The following is a 20,909-nucleotide window of genomic DNA, read 5'->3' as shown; positions in this document are numbered from 1 at the left end:
ACACGCACGGACACACGCACGCACGCACACGCATACACACGCACGCGCGCACGCACGCACACACACGCGCGCACACACGCACACACAAGCACGCACACACACGCACACACACACGCACACACACACACGCACACACACACGCATACACACACACGCATACACACACACGCATACACACGCACACGCCGACATCTCAATCTTAATGCGGATCGACTCAAACAACGCGGCACGTGCGTTAATTGCCGAGCGCGCGGCCAGGGTGGGACGTGCCGTGGCTTTGCTCTCCAACACGCCGGTGTGCTGCTGCTGCTGCTGCACTAGTGTAGCGTGTTACACGCCGAGTCTCACACACTGTAGTTGAAGGCAATACTTTGAATAAACACAACGCTCACAACTCTGGTTCTATACGTAGCTAGGCGTCTATCTGTTCGCTCTGTGCGAACGGCCCAGTCAGCACGCACGCTGTCTGACCCACGATGTCAGGCTACACACGAAGAGACGCGGGACCCCAGGATGATCCCCACAACCGACCCCGATCCCTGTCGGGGCTCCCCCTTTTATTTCCCTGGGCGCGGGCTCGCCCCCCCCCCCCCGCCTGCTGTATCAAGGAAAGGGCCGTCCATAAATGACGTCAACCACCTGGAGAGGGGGGGGGGTCAGACATTTGTGACGATGTGTGACGAGGGGGGGAGGGTTGAGAAATGTGACGTCACATCAAAATGCGCAACTTTAAATACATATAGACAACACGTTCTACTTAATTAAATATACTTTTAAAAAAATGTTTTCTCCTACACCATCAGAGTGCAGCGCCACATTAAATACGCACTACAATGACAATAGTTTAAAGCGATTTGAAGCATGTTTTATATTTTTTTTGGGGGGGGGGGGAGCAGAGCTTTGTGACGTCATATTTGAGGGGGGGTCTGACTTTTTGTGACGCCGTGTGACGAGGCGGGGGGGGGGGGGGTCTATAAGTGTCCAAAATCGCGTGACGTCATTTATGGACGGCCCCTAAGGAGCCCCCGGGCTCCCAGTCACGTGTCCCTCCATCGCCCTGCGCTCAGCAGCACATGTGAAATAGTGGCTGGCGCTAACCATAGAGTGACAACATTTCATGTCACTACACTAGTAAGGAATTGCCAACTTCTCTTTACGTCACAAACCTTACTAGTTGGGTGTGTCGGGTGGTGGCGGGTTTAACGACACATGTATATATCTGCGCGATCTCACCCAAAAAAAAAAACTACCTGTATTACGGAAGTGTTTAACAATTATCGGGCGCGTGCAGCGTGGGACGAGTTAATCTCGATTTGAATGGGGAGGAGTACGTTGGTAAACGCCGGTGGTGCTGGTGGGTCGCGAGGGTTGGAGTTTTGGGGAACCCTGGCAGCCTACGCGTTGAGAACCCGGTTCGATCACGGGTCGTGGGGTGCCCTAATCCGTAATTCAAACTCCAATCCGGGACTTGTTCTGTTGTAACGGAGCGGGGATTTCTGTCTCCTAACAGCCGCGACACTAACACCACCGCCACCACCGCCACCACCTACACCTTCTCTTCCTCTTCGTTCTGTGGAATTAATTGATTTAAAACACCGTGTAACAAAAATGTTTTTTTTTTTGTTCCTGGGTAGTAAGTGTTATTTTCTAATTGCTTATGCCTAATAAAAAGTCCAGAAAATGTCCATTATTACCCACAAACTTTGCCTATGTGACCAGGACAGTGATATTTAGAAATTTACCTATTTTCGATGAGAACACGTGGTGTGCATTTGTGTCATTCCTTCACGTAAAGTCCTGGTCACAAAAAGCAAAGTTGGCGGGGCATAACAGCCATTTTAATATACTTTTGAGGCATCAGAAAATAACACTTAGCTACCCAGGAACAAAAATCGTGTTACAAATTAGCAGCTCGCCGTCACGCTCGTGACGGCGAGCTGCCGGCTAGAGACGAAGAGACGAAACCTTTTCCTCTCCATCGCACGCGACTCGCTACGCTGTCATCGCGCATAATGCCAGCGTGGGTGGGGGGGGTGGGGGAGGGGTGGGGGGTGGGAGGACACGATATGCAAAACAAAAATAATGAACATTTAATTTTACTTCTTTATGAAGGTTACCCGCGACAGATCCGTCAGATTTCATGGGAAAGCGCGGCGTCTCTGCGGGGGGGGAGGGGGAGTTAGGTAGTGGGTGGGGGGGGGGGGAGAGGTGGGAGGAGAGGCGGGGGGGGGGGTAGTGGGGGGGAAAGACGGGGGAGGGGGTTAGATAGTGGAGGAGTGGGGTGGAGGAGTGGTGGGGGAGGTCGTGGAGGGCTGGGGAGACGGTGTGGTGGTGGTGGGGGGGGTAGCGGAGGGGTGGGGGGAGAGGGAGGTGGGGTTAGGTAATGGAGGGGCGGGGAAGTGGTGGGGGAGGAGGGGGAATGGAGGGGTGGGGGAGAGGCGGGGTGGTTACGTAGTGGGCGGTTGGGGGTAGAGGGTGGGGGCAGTGTAGGAGTGGGGGGTGGGGGGAGAGGGTGGGGGAAGGGGTAGTGGTGGGGGGCTGTAAGTGGGGGGTTGTGTGGATGGTGGGGGAGCGGACAATTTCGCATGGAGCGTTCCCATCACCTTGCTCCCTATGTCATTAATGTATTTATGAATGTACAATAGCTTTTATTCTCTCGAAAGTAGCAGTTACATTTATGTGTGCGTGAAAATAGTAATAATACTTATTCCTTGCAATTTTTCCACGGGCCGTCTACAATTTGTTCCCATTTCAAGACTCGATTAGGGCAAATGCGTGACCGTGAATACAACACATCTGCTGATGTTGAGTGGCAACGTTGGGCATTGTCAACCGCTTCGCGGCCCCCTCCACAGTAAAACTCTGTTGAGGCACGTACTGAACTTGATTTAAAGCTTTCGTGACTGCAGGAATTAATATTCTTTGGGTCTTTCGGTAAAGTCGTGTAGATATGTTCAAAGAAAATAACAAGAAATAATATTGATAGTATTATTTTATGACGTACTGTTATATTATGACGTACTCAACTGTCCATAGCGAGCAACCATTACGGCCAATACGGCGCATGGAAGGATGATGCGTCCAGAACCACTGCTTGAAGGGTATCCGTTTGAGGCCGAGTTTACCTAGGGGATGCTCAGGACCAGTTCAGATATCACTCACAACTGATTTTAGTTGTGAGTGGTAGTCGAACTCAGGTGCCGGATGTCGTAGTGGGGTGAACAAACCAGTTTTAAGTTTAAACTTTTTAAAATTTTATTTTACCAGGTAAGGCCCACTGAGCTAGACGGCTCTTTTTCTCAAAAGCGATCTGGCCACACACGATAGCTCAGCGAAGTGGCTTCTTGTAATCACGTGGACATTCATAGCAGCCAAATTACGCGTGTTTATCAATGTGGATGACCCGGAGAAAAATGCACCAACTTCTAATAAAGTATATTTGTACTAATTATTGGTTCTTTCGGTAAAGTCACGTAGAAGGGAAACAATAAAATAACAAAAATATGAAACAATAAAATTCTCACGAAGTTTCGACTGCAACACAAGCGATCATCATCAGGTGTGAAAACCACAGCAAAAAAAAGAAAATGTTTAAATTTTCTTGCTGCAGTCGAAACGTCGTGAGAATTTAATTGTTTTATATTTTTATTATTTTATTGTTTCCCTTCTACGTGACTTTACCGAAAGAACCAAGAAAATGAATCCCTGCAGTCACGAAAGCTTTAAATCAAAATATATTTGTACTCTTTGGTTCTTTCGGTAAAGTCACGTCGGTATAAAATAAATTAAATCACGACGTTTCGGGCGCAACACAAGCGTCCGTCATCAAGTATATAGGTGTCAGGGCCGGGATCGAATCTACGACCTCCTGTATACCAGGCGATGTAGTTAACATCTCCTAGCCACCGTGCCCACCCCTCATGTCTCTTTACATCGCTCGCCGATTCCCACAAGCGTGGCAACTCATGGGGGCCGGGCCGCAGGTTCCCATTCAGAGAGCGATGACGTTAGAGTGCAGGACAAGGTTATGGTGTTGGTGGGTGGTGGTGGTGGGTGGTGGTGTCGGTGGTGGCAGGCTCATATTTGTTTGTGCACCCGGGATGCCGCCCTATAGTGGTGTGTCGGTCAGGAATTGCAACTGGGCTTGCGATCCAGAGATTGGCCGGTTCTATTTCACCTCCCGGAGCGGCAGTTTAAAATTATTTAATGTAATTACAAATATATATAGTACTGTATAATTATTGCGTGTGCCTTTCAACAACAGTATGGAGACTTAACAGAACCGGAGTACACAATTATCGAGTGACCTGCACGCTACTTCTCCCCTCCCCCACTGCCCATCTGGGCGACTTTCACTTGCAATGCTGTTGTTAATAGATTTGCTCTTCATATGTCTGACCTGTTAAATCCCGCAACAAAAAAATTCTGCCAAGCTCCTCGGATTTGTCTTAATCGTTCCCAGATTGGATCAAAAGCAATTAATGTAGCTGCTGCCCCAACGTTTTGGAACCACCTCAGTGCCGTCTCCATTCTGCCATCTCTGCCATTTAGACTCTGTGAAAATCACTAACGTTTAAGTGTGAATGTACTTTTACAACATAATTGCAATAGTTACGTTTTCTTCTTTATTTATCTGTATTTTCTTTGGTTCTTTCGGTAAAGTCACGTAGAATGATAATAAAATAATAAATTGATAAAATAAAATAACACAATAATATTCTCACGACGTTTCGGCCACAACACAAGCGGCCTTCATCAGGTGAAGGGAGCGAGACTGTCTGGTAGGACAGCGCTGGAGTGAAAGAGCCACGTTCAGATAAGGTGCTTTGTTCCTCTCACACAGCTTAAAGGCCGTATCTGAACGTGGCTCTTTCACTCCAGCGCTGTCCTACCAGACAGTCTCGCTCCCTTCACCTGATGAAGGCCGCTTGTGTTGTGGCCGAAACGTCGTGAGAATATTATTGTGTTATTTTATCAATTTATTATTTTATTATCATTCTACGTGACTTTACCGAAAGAACCAAAGAAGATGAATCATTGCAGTCACGAAAGCTTTAAATCGAAATTTATCTGTATTTGTGGAATGCTTTGATGTTGTCTGCCGGCCGAGTGGCCCTTCAAAAAGAGCTTCTTAACTTCTGATTCTGACGTCCATCCAGCAGTGGAGTATGGATTCAACAGAAAAACTATTATCGAATAATCCCACCTTTAACATATCTGTTCCGGGATGCGTAAGGATAGTCGTCCTTACGCATCCCATCAGCTGGCGCGTCATTTCAGCAGCATCGGTTCCACACAAAGCAAAGTCTGTACACGTTGGTAGATCGGTTCGGCAGGTCACGTGCGGTGCTGGGGTAAAGTGTGGGCACACTTGACAACCTCTCCTCCAAGGCGCACTTAGCCAGCGTGGAAGAGCAGGCCAAAAATTCCCTCCCGGATGGGCCCTTTCCACGAGTCATGGTCGTGAGAATGAATCTGCACGGTTTACTCTCTCGTCAAGGAACATGAAACCATCATCACTCCGGCGATCCTCGCTTTTGGCTGCTGGCCATCGAACAAATAGACAGATGCGCTGCTGCGGCCGTCTGAAAGCACTTCCGTCCGATCTTAGGAAGCCACTGAAGCGATGCGCTTTTAAATCATCTCAATTGAAAACTAATTTCCACAGCACTGCTTTTTGTGATCAGTTGTTTTTCCCCTTCCGCCGCAACTTCGACGAGCACGGTTGGCTACGTACGGTGCAGAAGAAGCTGAACGTAAGTACATCTTCAGCTAATGTGTTGATAGGTGATTAATGCACAGTTTGATAGGCTAACCGGTAGCTGGTGAAACTCACCGAGCAAAACGATGGGAACCACAGACATTGCCACAGCAAGACGGAACAAAAAAAACCGACGAGATTTCAGACAGAGATGGAGAGAGTGCGGGGGGTGGGTGGAGGGGGGGTGGTTGAACTAGCTTCTCTCAGCATGACTGCCACGGCAAGAGAGTTTATTTATAGCCGAATGGATATCTACGAGCCATATGCCGGCACACGGCTCTTGCGTTTGGGCGGCAAGAGAGGGGATGGCAACGCTTCGCCACGCAAGTCCCCCGTCGCGACATCCGAGCCGAAACGATGAATCGGATAAAATCAATCTCGGTGGAACACGTTTTGAAAAAATTCTACGCAATTCATTAATTGGCATTCACCTGAGCTTGTTAATTGATATAACTCGGGATCGGTTTAGATATCGCGAGCAGCTCGTTGTTCACCACAGCCCGGTATCGAACTCGGGTGGCGAGGTCCTCCGTGCAGTCCTCTGAACCTCCGTTGCAGTCGCACAAAATCGTGAATTTTATTTGAAAACTGTCCACGGAATTTGGATTTGAAGCTTTCGTGACTGCAGGGATCCATTCCCTTTAGTCGAAGTTTCGATCGCAAACACAAACAACCGTCATCAGGTGAGACGATCGCAGCAGGGAAAACCGCTGAACACAGCCTGTCGAAGCCTGTGTTGAGATCGAAATGTCGTGATCTATTATTTGTCCTACCTAGGTGACTTTACCGAAAGAACCAAAGGGAATGTTCACGGAATTGTTCTATTCAACTGCTTGAAGCGATAACTGATCAACGAATCCGGCCTTTTAACGGTTCGCAGCCGCAGTCTTTCGCCCGCGGCCCTGTGACCGCTCGCTCGCGCCGCCGCTGGCTGAAGGGGTGAGAGTACCCACACTTGACCCCGCGATGCCGGTTTATGACCCGTTGGCATATCCATTAGACTGCCCAGTAGACAGTGGGGTTGGAAAGCGGTGTGTGGAGAGTGGGCGGGGAGGAGGGTCAGATGTCAACGACCTCGCCTGGTATGCTAGGAGTGCGTGGGTTCGATCCCGACCCTGACGCCTGCTGTTTATTTTGAGTTTGCGTGTCTCTCTCCCCTTGATAGATTGGATTTTTTTTGTCTCCGGGTACTCCGGGTTTTCCCTCCACATTTAGAAACGACGTGCGTTTACATTTCCACACGACGAGCCACTTCGTTGAGCTATCATTTGTGGCCAGGTCGCTTCTGAAAAAAAATAGCTACATAGCTCAGTGGGCCTTTGAAAATAAATCTGCCTTTATTTATTAATATTAAACATTTATTAATAGTTTCATTTATTTAGTTTTTTTTTCGTTACCGGGAGGTGGAATCGAACTGGCGCGCACCCACCGTGTGGATTCCGATCCGCGGCAGCAGCAGCAGCGCCCCCAGCCGCAGCCGCGGGCGACACGAAACGTATTGTGGGCGCTTGCCCAAGCCTCGGGGGGGGGGGGGGGGGGAGGGGGGGCCCGCACCGAGTGGCTTCAGGAACTTAAAGAGGATGCGGCTGCGGGAGCGATGAAACCGATAAAGGAAGGAGGGAGGAGGGGATCCCTCGGGCGCCAGAGACTCCTCCATAGGGGCGTGGGGAGGGGAGTGTTTGTGAGCCCAAGTGTACGCTCTCTCGATTTTTGGCCACGACCGCCAGTCATCTGCGAAAGACGCACGCGCACCAATTGGAGATCGCTCAGGGTCCGTTGTTGGGATACCTTGTAGCTTTATTACGTGTGTTTGTGTGTGTGTGGAGGAGGAGGAGGGATCATGTGTTACGTATGTGTGGGTGCTTGGTTTCGTGTGTGTGGGGAGCGGTGGTGTAGCTGTTAGCGCGACGCTGCGCTGCAAACCCGCCCACCCGGGTTCGATTCCCGCTCACGGCCAACACCGGCGACAATTATTTGAACCGGTGCTGGGCCTACCCTAGGTACGACTCAGCCTCAAATGAGTACCTGGTGCGATGTGTAAACATCGCCACTAGGAAGACAAAGGCGGCCGGGCGTGGTGTGCCGTGCCCGCCTTCACAGGGGTTCGCTAACAGCACTTGCCCCAACAGTCTGTTAAGGCTACACGGGGGATCTTTTTTTAGTCTTTTGTGTGTGCGTGGGCGGCATGCTGTTTATCCCTTGGCACGGTGCTACAAAACCGGCGACCCGAGTTTGACTCCCGCTCACGGCCAATAATTACAACAGAGAATATTTCAAACCGGTTCTGGGCCTCCCCTGGGTCAACTCGGCCTCAAATGAGTGCCTGGTGCGTGCGGCGCGCGTAAACACCGGCACTGGTGAGACGAAGGTGGCCGGGTCGATGATATTGCATCGCAAGGATCGTGAGAGTTGGCTACGGGTCGAGGAGGCCTGCAGCCAGCAGTGGACGACTGATGGCAATGAGTCTGCTTGACCACGATATGAAGACCAGGGAGCGATAGTGGATCTGAATTGCTTTGGAAAAACAAATCTTATATTGAACTCAAATTACCCTGAGTAAAAGCGCGGAGAGTGGGCGAGCGTTGGGATGAGCGCACGTGGGTGAGAGAGAGAGCGTGAGAGAGAGCGTGGTGGGTGAGAGAGAGCGTGGTGGGTGAGAGAGAGAGAGCGTGAGAGAGAGCGTGGTGGGTGAGAGAGAGCGTGGTGGGTGAGAGAGAGCGTGGTGGGTGAGAGAGTGAGCGTGGTGGGTGAGAGAGAGCGTGGTGGGTGAGAGAGAGCGTGGTGGGTGAGAGAGAGCGTGGGTGTGAGGGATAGATCGTGAGAGAGAGTGGTGGGTGAGAGAGCGTGCGTGGGTGTGAGGGATAGAGCGTGGGTGTACTTGCCCGTGTGTCAGTGCGCACATTTCATTCTTCAACTAACAAACCAGGGCTCTCAAACCCCCGAGGCTCTCTTAACAGACTGCCTTGCCAGCTTTCATTTATTTCGATGTGCAATAATAATAATGGGAAGCTGCGCATAATCAGAAGTTCAGAATCAGATGTTTACTTAAGTTTTTATTTTGAGTAAAGCCCATTGAGCTTAGAAGCTCTTTCACCGAGGGCATTTCCACACCGCAACGCAAAGCCCGACATTAATTTGACCGCCTTAGACGCGCTGTGCCAGCGCAGACCAATGCCCACTTGGCAAGCCGGCGTTGCGGCGTTCTTCTTATGCTGCACCTGGGACAGCTCCATGGGGGTGGGGGAGGGGGGGTCCCTTGGCCTCCACTTGCGGCGGGGACAATCGCGGCGTGGTCGAGATGAGAATGCGGAGGCAGTGCGCTAAATGAGTCGCCGCGTCAAATTTTTTTTTAAGCAAGCGCCGCCACTCAAGCATGCAAATCCCGATGCTCGCGACAGGCCGTCTCTGACGCTAGGCCTGTGCCAATCTGAGCTTGCCCCAGCCAAATGGGAGCCAACGCAGGCAACCGGGGAGAGATTGAGGTGGACAGGCATGTTAGGTGCCGGCTTCAACCACCCACTGGTGTGCCGTGGTGCTGGTGTTGTACGTACATTGCACTTCTTTCGCGCCGTACGTAGCCATTCGCGCTGTATCAGAGCCGCAATGTAGTGGGCTCAGTTGGTGCTCGATGACTGCCCTCGTTTCAGAAAGTTCGATGGCCAAAGGGACATTTGACGATTTTGCAGTGAAAATGAAAGTGTGCTCACCGCTCAGGCGGTGGACCTGGGTCGGCGGTGGAAATCCCACATTCTCATGGGAGCAGCCGGTCTCTCCAGGAAAACAACAGCTGTTGACTTTGCACAAAGTGGTACTTAATTTAATGCCTCTGCATGAACGATGATGGGCTGAGTCACTTCCCAACCAGGATTGGAACTTGCAGCTTTCTGACAGTTATTACATTTGTAATCGGTGTCTAAATTACACACCCCTAATCAATTGTCCATTTGTTTGTAACGTCTGAGTGTAAAGAGCCCAGCAGTGCTGTCCATATCTCTTGCACAGATCAGGGAGCTGGACCCGAACTAAGCAGCTCGAGAATGCATTTCATGAATTGGACCACAGGCTTCTGAGATGGATGCTCGGAATTTAGTGGCAACACGGGAGCGGCAATGCAGAAGCGGGGAAGCTAAGGTTGCAGGCGGTTGTTGTGGATATGATTGCACTGGGTAGGACACGCGTGTTGTGCAGGATGGGTGAGGGCCGGCCGGTTAGCCGGCCTAGCATCGGAGTGGTCGCCACGACTCCCCGAAACCATGGGGAAGAGTAGACCAATGAACGTATGGTTGGAGACCGTCGGGGCAGAACGTGTTGGGCCGCTGAGCGTCTCTCTACCGTGCAGCAGCTGCGGGTTCTGGCGGAGGAGGGTGGAACGCGCTAGGAACGACGTGTGGTGGCATCAACGGTATTGGCCATGATCACGTATCCACATTGCATGACTGCAGTTATTATTATGTATTTACATTGTTGCCGCCTCCTCCTCCTCCCCTCCCTACTCCCCCCCCCTCCTCCTCCTCTCCGAACCCTTCCCGGTGCCGTCGACCCAGGGGCGATCTTCGAAGAGTCGGCGCTCAAGGACCAGGAGGCGTTCAGCCTGGCCGTGGCCGACATCAACGCCAACGAGGAGATCCTGCAGAGCGAGCAGATCACCTACTCGATCCGCACCGTGGAGGGAGACAACCCCTTCCAGGCCCTGCAGGAAGGTACGCACGCGGCCTTCCAGTCGGGGCCTACGGGCTGTGGGGGGCTGAGTGACGCGGTGGTGGGCGGTGGCGGGGAAATGAAGGGGGGGGGGAGGCAGGGGGTGGGCTAATGCAATGGTTATAGATGTTGAATCGGAAAATAATTATCAGCTTCTGTGTCGACGGGATGGGACGTGAGATGGTGTAGTCCTTTGGCTGTTTGTACATTTCCACGCGATAAGCCACTTTGTTGAGCTATCACATGTGGCCAGGTCGCTTCTGTATAGCTCAGTGGCCCTTGGCTGGTATAATAAAAAGAAGAGTCAAAATAGTTAAAATTGTGTGGAGGAGGTGCCATACCGTGGCTGGCCAGGAGAAGGCGGTACAGGCAGTGGACTAATCGCCACCTGTTTCCATCTGTACGGGGATTGAGCGTTGCCTCCTCTGGGTGCTCCGGTTTTCACCTCCCACGTGTATAATGAACAAAACTCGTCATTGATTGGCTGAAATCATCTGCATACTTGTCAAACTCTTATCGGTGCCTATCTTATTACAGACCTATTCAGACCTTATTGGTCATCCCGTTCTCCTTATAAATCTCAACGTTCATCCTACACAGTCCCATCAAAAGGGAGAAACACAAACAAATAGACAAAAAAAATATTTTGCCCGTATTGCAACAGCTGTACGCCATATAGATCTGAAAACTCAATTTCCCCGTACAAGAATACGGGGTAAACCCTGTGGTTTGACACGGTATGCATCATACAAATATGAAGCCCCAATGCAGCAGCAGCAGCAGGACCATTCTGACTCGGTGTGTTCTTCCTGCACGAATGAGCAAAAAACATGTTGTCAAACGCTTTCAGGTTGTAAATGAATTACCCTGCGGCGTCGCAACAACCGTCGAGGTATCCGTAAAGAACACGGACACGTAAATCGCTCCGCTCTTGTGTGCGCACATCACGTTGAGACCACCGTGCGATGCATTCTCGAAAGGTACAACGATGACGTGAACGATGACGTGAACAGAAATCTCTTGCGGGCGGTTGCCATTCTTTGTGGCGATCTCATGCGATTTGTATGCATGTTGAAATTCTTTCACGCCGTACATAGCCAGCCATGCTCATCGGAGGTACGAGAGGCTTGAGCTGATTTGGATAAACATGATTTATAGTAGAATGCTGTCATGCTGAATGTTCCAACCTGTATGTCTTTCGAAATTATTTGCTGTTTTCGGTTTGCAGTGACGTGCTTCACTTCAATTACTGATCGCGTTACGCTTTTCTGTTGTTCATATTGTATCCCCCGCCCCCCATTCACTCCCCACCCCCCTTGGACCCCCTTCACCTCACCCTTGTTTAAAATGAGCATCTATGCTCGATGGGCCCTATCACCGGGTAGGGGAATCATCGTTTCTGCCTTGGCAAAAAAAACCCAAGCCAGCAACGAAGATCGGAGCTTTCGCGAGCCAGCCGATAGACATGTTGGCAGCAAAAGTTGGACTCCGGATCGTGGAATTCCCTTTGCACCGCGGAGTCTTGCTCTTGTTCCAATCCGACCCAGCCCGGTCGTAACGCTCGTGCCAGTGGATGAAGACCAGTGGCAGCATTGAGACACTTGTAATAATTGTGATACTATTGATGATAATTCACAGCTCATTTATGGACCCGCTGCCACATGGAAGTCTCCCCCCCCCCCATGCTGTGCTTTGTTTGGCCACGCCGGCCAGTGCGTGTCTGTGAAAGTGTCAACCCCACCACGGAACGGATCGATATCACTTGCTGCTGATGTTAGCCGTGGCCAGGTTTCGTCATCAGCATGATCAATCCACTGCTGGACGAAGGTTGGTGTTGCCTGTTCGCGTGGTCCTGTGATGTAGAATTCCGTCCGGTTTGCTGAACGTTAGCATGTGCAATGATCTCAGCCTTGTCCAGACCACCACGAGCTCAGGAACTGAACATGCGGACATATCGTTATTTAGACCGCCAAACTGAAATAGTTGAAAAATGTGGCCCCATCCCCCCAACAAACAGTACGTATGTCTGTTGAGCTTATTTCACACCATACGAAGCCAATCTGTGATAATCGGAGGTGCAGGCGCGTTGTGAACTCTACCTTGTCTAATCACGGGCGACTTAAGCCCAGAATTCCAACCCATGGATGCGAGCTTCGCTGGCTCAGTGCCTGTGGCCACCCCCCCGCCCCCCCCCCCGTTCGCCCCCCTCGGAGCCACTCGGCCTGTTATATTTGCAGTTTGCGCGTCTCTCTCGCCGTGCTTTTTTGTTTTCCTCTGGGCCCTCCGGGTTTTTCGGTTACCGCTTGTGAGTTTCCACACGACGATGAGCCGCTTTTGTTGAGCCGTCATTTGTGGTCGCCAAGTCGCTTCTGAAAGAGAGCGACGTAGCTCAGTAGGCCTTACGTGATCGTAAACAAAAAAATCAACAACTTCTGCTTGTAGAAGGGTCTCGCGTCGAGGTTTGTCGGCTGCCTCCTCCGCCGCCACCTTTACATAAGCGGCAGTCACGCTGGGAGCTAGACACGTCTGATTAATGTGGATGGTTTCTATGCACGGTCATAATTATTGTTAATGTTTGTATTGTCCTTGCGACGGACAGATTGGCGTGAAATTCTGTCGTTTAAATCACCCCCCCCCTATCCTTGCCAACTTACAAATGTTCAATTTGCCCAACCCCCCCACCCCACCCCACAGATGTATTCACTTGGCACGCACGCTGCGCGTCTACGCGCAGTGCGCACGCGCGCGTGTCTATGCGCACGTGTGTGCGCGCGTGTGTGCGCGCGTGTGTGCGCGCGTGTGTGCGCGCGCGCGTGTGCGCGCGCGCGTGTGCGCGCGCGCGTGTGTGCGCGCGTGTGTGTGCGCATGGTGCTCATTTCTTCAGAACTACCTCTTTGTGTTCAGTTCGTTGTCCTTCCCCCGCACCTCCGATGAGCACGGTTGGCTACGTGCGGTGCGAAAGACGTTCAACTACTGGGCATCTGGTGAAAAAGAGCTTCATAGTTCATCGGATTCCTGCAGTATAAACACATAAATATTCTGATCCTGATTCTGACGCACAGAGGCAAAGACAAAGATCCTCCCCTTCCCCATCCTTTTGTAGACTGTTGGGGCTAGCGATGTTAGTGAGCACCTATCAAGGCCAATGCGGCACACGACGGGGTGGGTGGCCAGCATCACGCCCGGTCCACTTATGTTCTCCAAAATGCTGACGTCCAAAAGCTGAGTCGACCTCGGGGAGGCCCTGGACTCGTTCCGATTATTCTTGAGCGGTGTTGGCCACGGGCGGTGATTGTACTCGGGTCGACGGGGTTTGTAAGCGCATTTCGCGAACAAACTGCAACAACAACAACTGCCACTCGCCAATAAGTGGCGGTGATGTCAGCACGGCGCTTGTGCCAGGCTAGGTGCACTTTGAGGTACACTTGAAGTGGCTTAGGCTCGGTGGCTAGGAGATCACGTTACCCCCGGTGCCATGGATTGAATGAGATGACTGACATATGCACCATCTGTGCCCCCTACTGTGCCAGCTTGCTATGCTAACCACTGCTAAACAAAGTCAAAGATCACCCGTATAGCCTTAACAGACTGTTGAGCCAAGTGCTTTTAGTGAGCACCTATGAAGGCCGGAACATTACACGAGGAGGTAGATGGCCAGCACCACACCCGGCCGTCTTTGTATCCCTAGTGGCTATGTTTTGACACACCGCACCAGGTACTCATTTGAGACTGAGTCGAGCTAGGGGATGCCCAGGACTGGTTCAAATAATCGTCACTGGTGTTGGAGGTGGACGGGAATCGAACCCACGTCGCCAGGTTCGTAGCACAGCAGCGCCGCTAACCGCTACACTACCGCTTCCCTTGAACACACACACATATGCACATGCTCGTATGCATCTTCTCACATGCTCCAACACACATACTCATGTACTACATATCCCAATATCCACAGATACGAACATACACAAATATAAGGATATGGAGATAAGAATTAGCATTTAGATAGCGGTTAAATACATAGCATACTGAGAAGCTACACAGAGAGGAGTTGGAAAAGGAGCTAAAACAACATCAGATATTTTTGGTGGCGTGGTGACACCATGGTTAGCGCGCCACACGATGAAGCCCACAGTCTAAATGCGAGTTCTCACCGCGACCTGCCCACAAATGATAGCTCAACGAAGTGGCTCATCACATGGAAATGTATCGCGGCCAAATGCTCTAAACGCGTGATTCTAAATGTGGCGGGGTTAAAAAACCGGAAGACCCGGAGAAAAATTCCACGCGGCCATGGGGAGAGAGATACACACAAGGTCCAAGTATACAGCAGGCGTCAGGGTTGGGATCGAATCCACGACCTCCTGTATACCAGGCGAGTGAGTTAACATCTCGTGCAGTGTGGCACCACAATTGCAGAGAGGCATTGGGAAAGGTGCTAAAACAACAACAACAGATATTTCTAACAACAAATCGGCACGTGATGCTTACGTGACAAACCGTACGTATCGGCTGTGTCGGTTGACAGCGGAGAGCTCTTTGGTCTTGGCCATGGTGGAGAGTTTGGAATCTGATTGATTGATTGCTTCTGTGGACAGGTGTCTTTTATACAGGTAACAAGCTGAGATTAGGAGCACTCCCTTTAAGGGTTTGCTCCTAATGTCAAATACTTATTTCCCTCATTAAAATGCAAATCAATTTATGACATTTTTAACATGCGTTTTTCTGGATTTTGTTGTTATTCTGTCTCTCACTGTTCAAAATAAACCTACCATTAAAATGACAGACTGATCGTTTCTTTGTCAGCGGGCAAACGTACAAAATCAGCAGGGGATCAAATACTTTTTTTCCCTCACTGTAGGGGGGGGGGGACCCTCATCCAGCAGTGTATTGACAAGTGGCTGTCGATTGTTTTCTATATTACGATATTAGGATGTAACTGGGAGCGATGCACTTTGAAATCCAGTTTGAAATTGCATTCCTGAAGGACTGCTTTTTGGTTTTCAGCTTGTTGCCCTTCCCCCCACCACCCCCCGCACCTCCTATTAGCACGGGTGGCTACGCGGAGTGAATTCTAACTTTTCTTTCAACATTCTTGAGCGCGGTTTGCCGTGCTATCGTTTCATTTCGTGTGTTAGATCGCGTAAATGTGAACGTGTCGTTAAAACCCGCCACCACCCGACGCAGCCAATCAGTAAGATTCGTGACGCAAACAGTAACGTGGACAATTCGTCACTAGTTACAGCAGCACGCCGGTGTGTGGTAGAGCAAATTCGCAACGCGTACACCCTGCGCACGACGTTTCGCCAGTAATTGCAACGAGCCGGTCGGCATGTAGCGTGTGGCGGGGGTGGAAGCGTGGGAACTCGGCCATCGTCCAGAGTGGAAGAGGAGGCCAAAGTACAATCTGAGAATAACTCTCCAGAGCCTCTGTCTGCTGGAGGCCCTCGTGCCAGCGGTGTCGCGAGCAATCTGCTGACCTTTTTTTTCTTTTTTGGTAAACATTATTAATCATTTAGCATCATTGCTATTGTTATTATTTTACCGTTGAAATTATTGCTCGGAGTCTGCCTCTCCGTTTGCGGAGGATGGGGGCTTGGGTGGGGTGGGTTATCTGGCCAGACAATGAGGTGGTGGGTTTAATCATCGGCCATATGTCTTGCCCCGTCGGTCTCTGCGCGTGCCAGGTGAAGGCGGTCGGGGCACTTCTTGTTGAGCCCCCCCCTTACCCCCCACGTCTCCAATGAATTGTTCGTCGAGCTCAGCCAGCTGGAGTTTATTATTTTTTTTTAAAGCGGAAATTTTTTCATTACACACACACACTTACGCGATAAAGCATCTTAATCTTCTTCGTTGCCTCCTGCTCGACCCGGACTTCCCTCCCCTCTCCCACGACCGCCCCCCCCCCCCCATTCTACATTCTAAATTTCAAATGGAGACAGACGGACAGCACTTTTGTTAATCGAGTCGTGGCCACCCGCATCATCATCTTTTAGGGTTGCCACTTGTCCTAATTTTCCCAGGACCGTGCCCGTTGTTCGTTGGTGGCAGCAGATGTCCTCGGACATCTGTCGACTCCTCCCCCGAGGACGTTCAGAGGGGGGTCCCCCCCACCCCCTCCCCCCGTTTATTATTTTTGTTGTTGTCAGTCGCGTATTGATAATACAACGCTTTCAAGTTGAGTTCATTTCAACCAGGTGGGAACCCGTGAGACCACAGTGCGTTCGCATTTGCAAGAGTGAGTGGCCCCGGGTCACCGAGAATGACGAAGACAGAATGTAAAGTGCAGCAGCGAAGCAAAGCCTTGCGCATTTGTGTTCCCCTCTCGTACGGTATTGGGGGGGGGGGGGGGGGAGAGACTTTCCAGCCCCGTGAAATGTCCCGGTGTTTTGTATCTCCGGAGGTGTGCGACTCTACTCACATGCGAATCAGCAGAACTGCTTAAAGTCAAGCTGTGCAAGCCAGCCGGTTAGGTGAGACCGTATGGTTATATCACGTGAAGACATGCCAATTACGTGTACAGTCTTGGCTCGGATTCGGCAATGCTGGTATTCTGGGTTTGAATATGGCTTTCAGCTGCTTGTGATTAATTTGGGTTCTCAAATCTGTTGAGTTGACGGTCTCAGCCTGGCCACAAATGACTGCATACACACACACACACAAAAACCCACCCCATCACATTAAATTTGTTTCTGCAATATGTTTGAGGGCTAAATGCCAATTTCGAGGTCTGCTAGCCGCGACGAGAGGACTTCAGGAGGTAGAGTTTGTGCAGTTTTGCAGTCCCCCCCCCTCTGCTGAAGGAGTGCAGACTACAGTGGCTTACTATATTTGCTCCGCGGTTTTGGCTGCGTGGCCACGGTTCGCGCGACCATGGTTTGTCTTTCATTTTCCGTTCTTGAAGGAGAAGTGCGCGCATCGGCCCCATTGGTACCACTCCGATGGCGGTTGATAGCCACACACGTGCCATGGAGGAGGAATGTCAAGGGCCAGGAGGAAGTGCATAATTTGAGTCTCCAATGAAGGTGTTTGTTCTGGACGTCTGCATTATTCCGGATCTTGGTTCCGATTCTAGGACGGTGAATGCACGACCCCAAAAGGGTCATTTAGTCAATTAATGTGGCCCAAAATGTATGTGGCTAGTTTAACGTGGCTAAATTCCAGATTTGAGAATTGAGAAATATCATCTTGCGGAAAACGTGACCGTCGATAGGAGAGTGGGTGGAGGCCACTTTGAAGGGGTCTCAGATGTAGCGCTGTGATATCTGCATCTGTGAACCATTCTTTCGGGCCGAGACTTTCGCTGGTCTGCAAGAGAAACAAGATAACAATATTCATCGTGGCATCATGGTCAAAACACAGTCGGGATAATTTTGCGGTGAAAACAAAAAAATATATATTCCCCCCCCCAAAAAATGTGCATAAATATTTGAAACAGCGGCTGCGTGTAAATATGTATATATATTATTTTAGAAAAACTGCGAACGTCAGGAGTTTTTTTTTAATGTCGGATGGAATATCAAGGTCCCTAAGTTTGAGTCATCTGCCTATCAGTCATCTTTACCCTGAAATATGTTTTCTGGAGATGCGCTTTCTGTCTTTATTTCCATAACCATCGGATCGCTTACCTGGTGCTTTTTTGTTGTTAACGACTGCGACCACACTTTGCCCGAGACCACCCAACGCTGACGGGGGTGGAGGGGGCGGAGGCAACGTTTTACCGACTAAACGGCGGAAAAATGTAAGCGTCACCAAAATTCGGGGTCAAGCGTTCATGGCTCTGGAAAAAAAAAATCGACAATGTATGCATGCATTTTGAACTTTTTTCGCACCGCACGTAGCCAACCGTGCTCAGCGAAGGTGCGGTTGGTTTCGGTGATCAAATGGTGAGGTAGCGAAATCTGTGAGGACAGCGAAAGGTAACAGTGAAGATTAATGCGGATGGGTTTAAAGAACGAAAAAATATCGGAGGCTCGGGACCTGGCACAGCCCGAAATCCTAAATCCTCTAGGTATCTGGGTGTCATGTAGAGAGCCGTGTGTCTCGAGATGTCGTAAAGAGGCGCCAGGCTCCACGGGAATAGCGCAGGAGCGATGGCTCATTTGCGTCAATAATAAGGGGCCCCATTTCTCGGTTAGGCCACAACACCCCATTTGTTTCAGTATCTCACAAATTGTAAGAGACAGCCAGGTGATATCTGTAAAGGAGTGTCTCGCAGAGTATCATGCTGAGATTTTTCTCGAGATTTTTGTTGTTATATTTCTCTCACAGCACATTTGATTCACTCTCCTTCTTTCGTCCCAGCCTTTTTGGAGATTCCCCGTCCAGAATGTAGGTGGTGACTTTTGACTCTCACGCACGAGCTAGATGTGTTGGCAGAATATCCAGTTCGGGAATATTGCCTGATAAAATAACATCGTAAAAAAAACATTAAACATTCACGAGCCATCGCTGCTAACGGGGCTAAGACTCTCAACTCACTGGACTTGTCGAGGGTGGATTAAACCTGGAGTTCAACCCAGGATGCTGCCATGGCGAGGCAGTCAGCGAGTCTGGACTTGCAACCCGGCATTCGCAGGTTCAATCCCACCTCCCTGGCACGGCAGTTGAAACGCTGGGGTCGAGTTTCTCCAATCACTTCTCACTTTGTCCCCTTAACACCCTTCAATCTGAACGGATTATTCAGGTAAGCATATATATTTTTGAACGCATAGCTTTTATATCGATGTATAAACAATATATGCTTAAATACAATCGTCCAACCAGCAGTATCAATGGGTGCACCACGGCTGGTCGATTGAGAGGTCGCGCGTGGTGGGGTAAAAGTGCGGCTACTCCCACTTCTTCCAAGACGTCTGGGCCCAACGTGAAACAACGAGCCATCGTGGGTACACTCTCGTAGGGAAGCTCTCTGGGTCTTCCTCCGGCGGATGCTCTCCCGGCAGCAGTGGTGAGAGCGAGCAAGCGGCAGGGCTTGCGCCTTTTACAGCCCCCTTTAACAGCTCCCTCCCCCAAGCTCGCGGTGGGCGCTGGATCGGTGTCGCTGACCCGTGAGGCAGCCTGCCCGCCTCCACATTTCACACATATTAATAGCATCCACGCCGGCGCTCTGACATAACCGCTGTTCCCCTGGGTACCTCCGCGTCGCCCGCCGGCGAGAGGTCCACGGCGATCTCAGTCGTCCGCCACGCTCCCGCCGGGCGCCGCGTTTGACCGCGTTACGAATTCGACCAAACATTTCACATTTTACAATCACCGACGAGGTGCGATCACCGCCGTTAATGAACGCGCGTTCATGAAGGCGCAACTCGTATGACCTGGCTTATCTGCCCTGTCGGACGACTGCGGGACAGATGCACGTGGGGCAGAAGAAGGAACGTTATTCCACGGCGTAAGAGACGTCGCATGACAAAAAAGATTCACGCGCGGCTACATTCTCCTAGCATCGGTTCTGCGGCGTGACTTAGTTGAAAGTGTTTGTGAGGGTCATACACAACCGTAGTATCCATAAGAGTTTTGTTTGGGGGGGGGGGGAGGGGTTAGATCGTGTGACTATAAATAAACGTGACGCTGAACCCGCCACCACCCGACACGGCCGATTTGCAAAGGTTTTTGTCACGTAAGCAAAACGTGCCGATTAGTTACTGCTTCAGCACACCGATGTGTTGGAGAGTAAACGCACGTGTTAAGCTGACAAATGTGTGTGTGGGGGGGGGGGGGGGGTCAAGGGGGTGTCAGCCCCCTCGTCTCCCACTGAGTGTCGTCTGTCTTGTGTGTACCGTTGGAACGTGATGGAGATATTTTGAAGACGGTTTTGAGACTGCACCAGATAGGGTTGCTTGCCTTGAAGCTTCAACACGGTCCCGGCCCAGCTTCAGCTGAAGCAAGTCCGGCCCTGCTGATGAGACGCTGGATGCAGAAACCCCTTTTAGAAGGTTTCGTCTCGTTGAACCGACGCTCCGAAAAAGATGCGCTCCAAAGGAAAGCCGCCCTACGGCCAATGGGACGTGGAAACAATAAAATTGGCGTGGAACCGCCGGGTCAACTCAATTATTTTGCAACGCTACATTCTTTTGCCAACTACGCGAGGCAACGATTATTGCGCAATACGTTATGAGACTTGTACGGCGTTGCCCGAAGCCCCAGTGGCAAATCCACAATCCTGGCAAGAGGATGGTTGGGGGGGGGGGGCTAAGATAAAGATGAGGGTTTAAAGCAGCGAGGCTGCTGACACGGTACACACGCGCACGCCAGACACTGTGTCAACGCAGCGGGCTTTGATTTAGGCGAGCTTGCACTTATCGCCGCCAAATGTATGCGGCGGACAAGGGCTGCCGGTTGGCATTTCAAACGCTGAATATAAATATTGGACTGGTCACCTGCTTGCTTGTTTTGAAATGAGTGCAGAATTATTCTATTTACCGATTTCCCCCCCCCCCCCCACCGACCTGAA

At 50.8% G+C, this 20,909-nt stretch overlaps 1 protein-coding gene across 3 annotated transcripts in view; it reads left to right on the top strand.

The window, feature by feature from the left end:
• LOC116951004 (glutamate receptor ionotropic, delta-2-like) overlaps window positions 1-20,909 on the top strand; it is a 211,749-nt gene that overhangs the window by 51,489 nt on the left and 139,351 nt on the right. For all 3 annotated transcript variants that reach the window (XM_076073274.1, XM_076073273.1, XM_076073272.1), the window contains exon 3: window positions 10,306-10,461. In XM_076073274.1, the coding sequence (XP_075929389.1) occupies window positions 10,306-10,461 (156 nt within the window). The remainder of the gene's footprint in view (window positions 1-10,305; window positions 10,462-20,909) is intronic.

This window comes from Petromyzon marinus, chromosome 41, assembly GCF_048934315.1.
Source record: "Petromyzon marinus isolate PM22_M1 ecotype Great Lakes invasive population chromosome 41, UKy_Petmar_22M1.pri1.0, whole genome shotgun sequence".
Classification (NCBI taxonomy): domain Eukaryota; kingdom Metazoa; phylum Chordata; class Hyperoartia; order Petromyzontiformes; family Petromyzontidae; genus Petromyzon; species Petromyzon marinus.
Note: the sequence above shows the minus strand (reverse complement) of the source record. Positions and strands in the feature narration are given on the sequence as shown.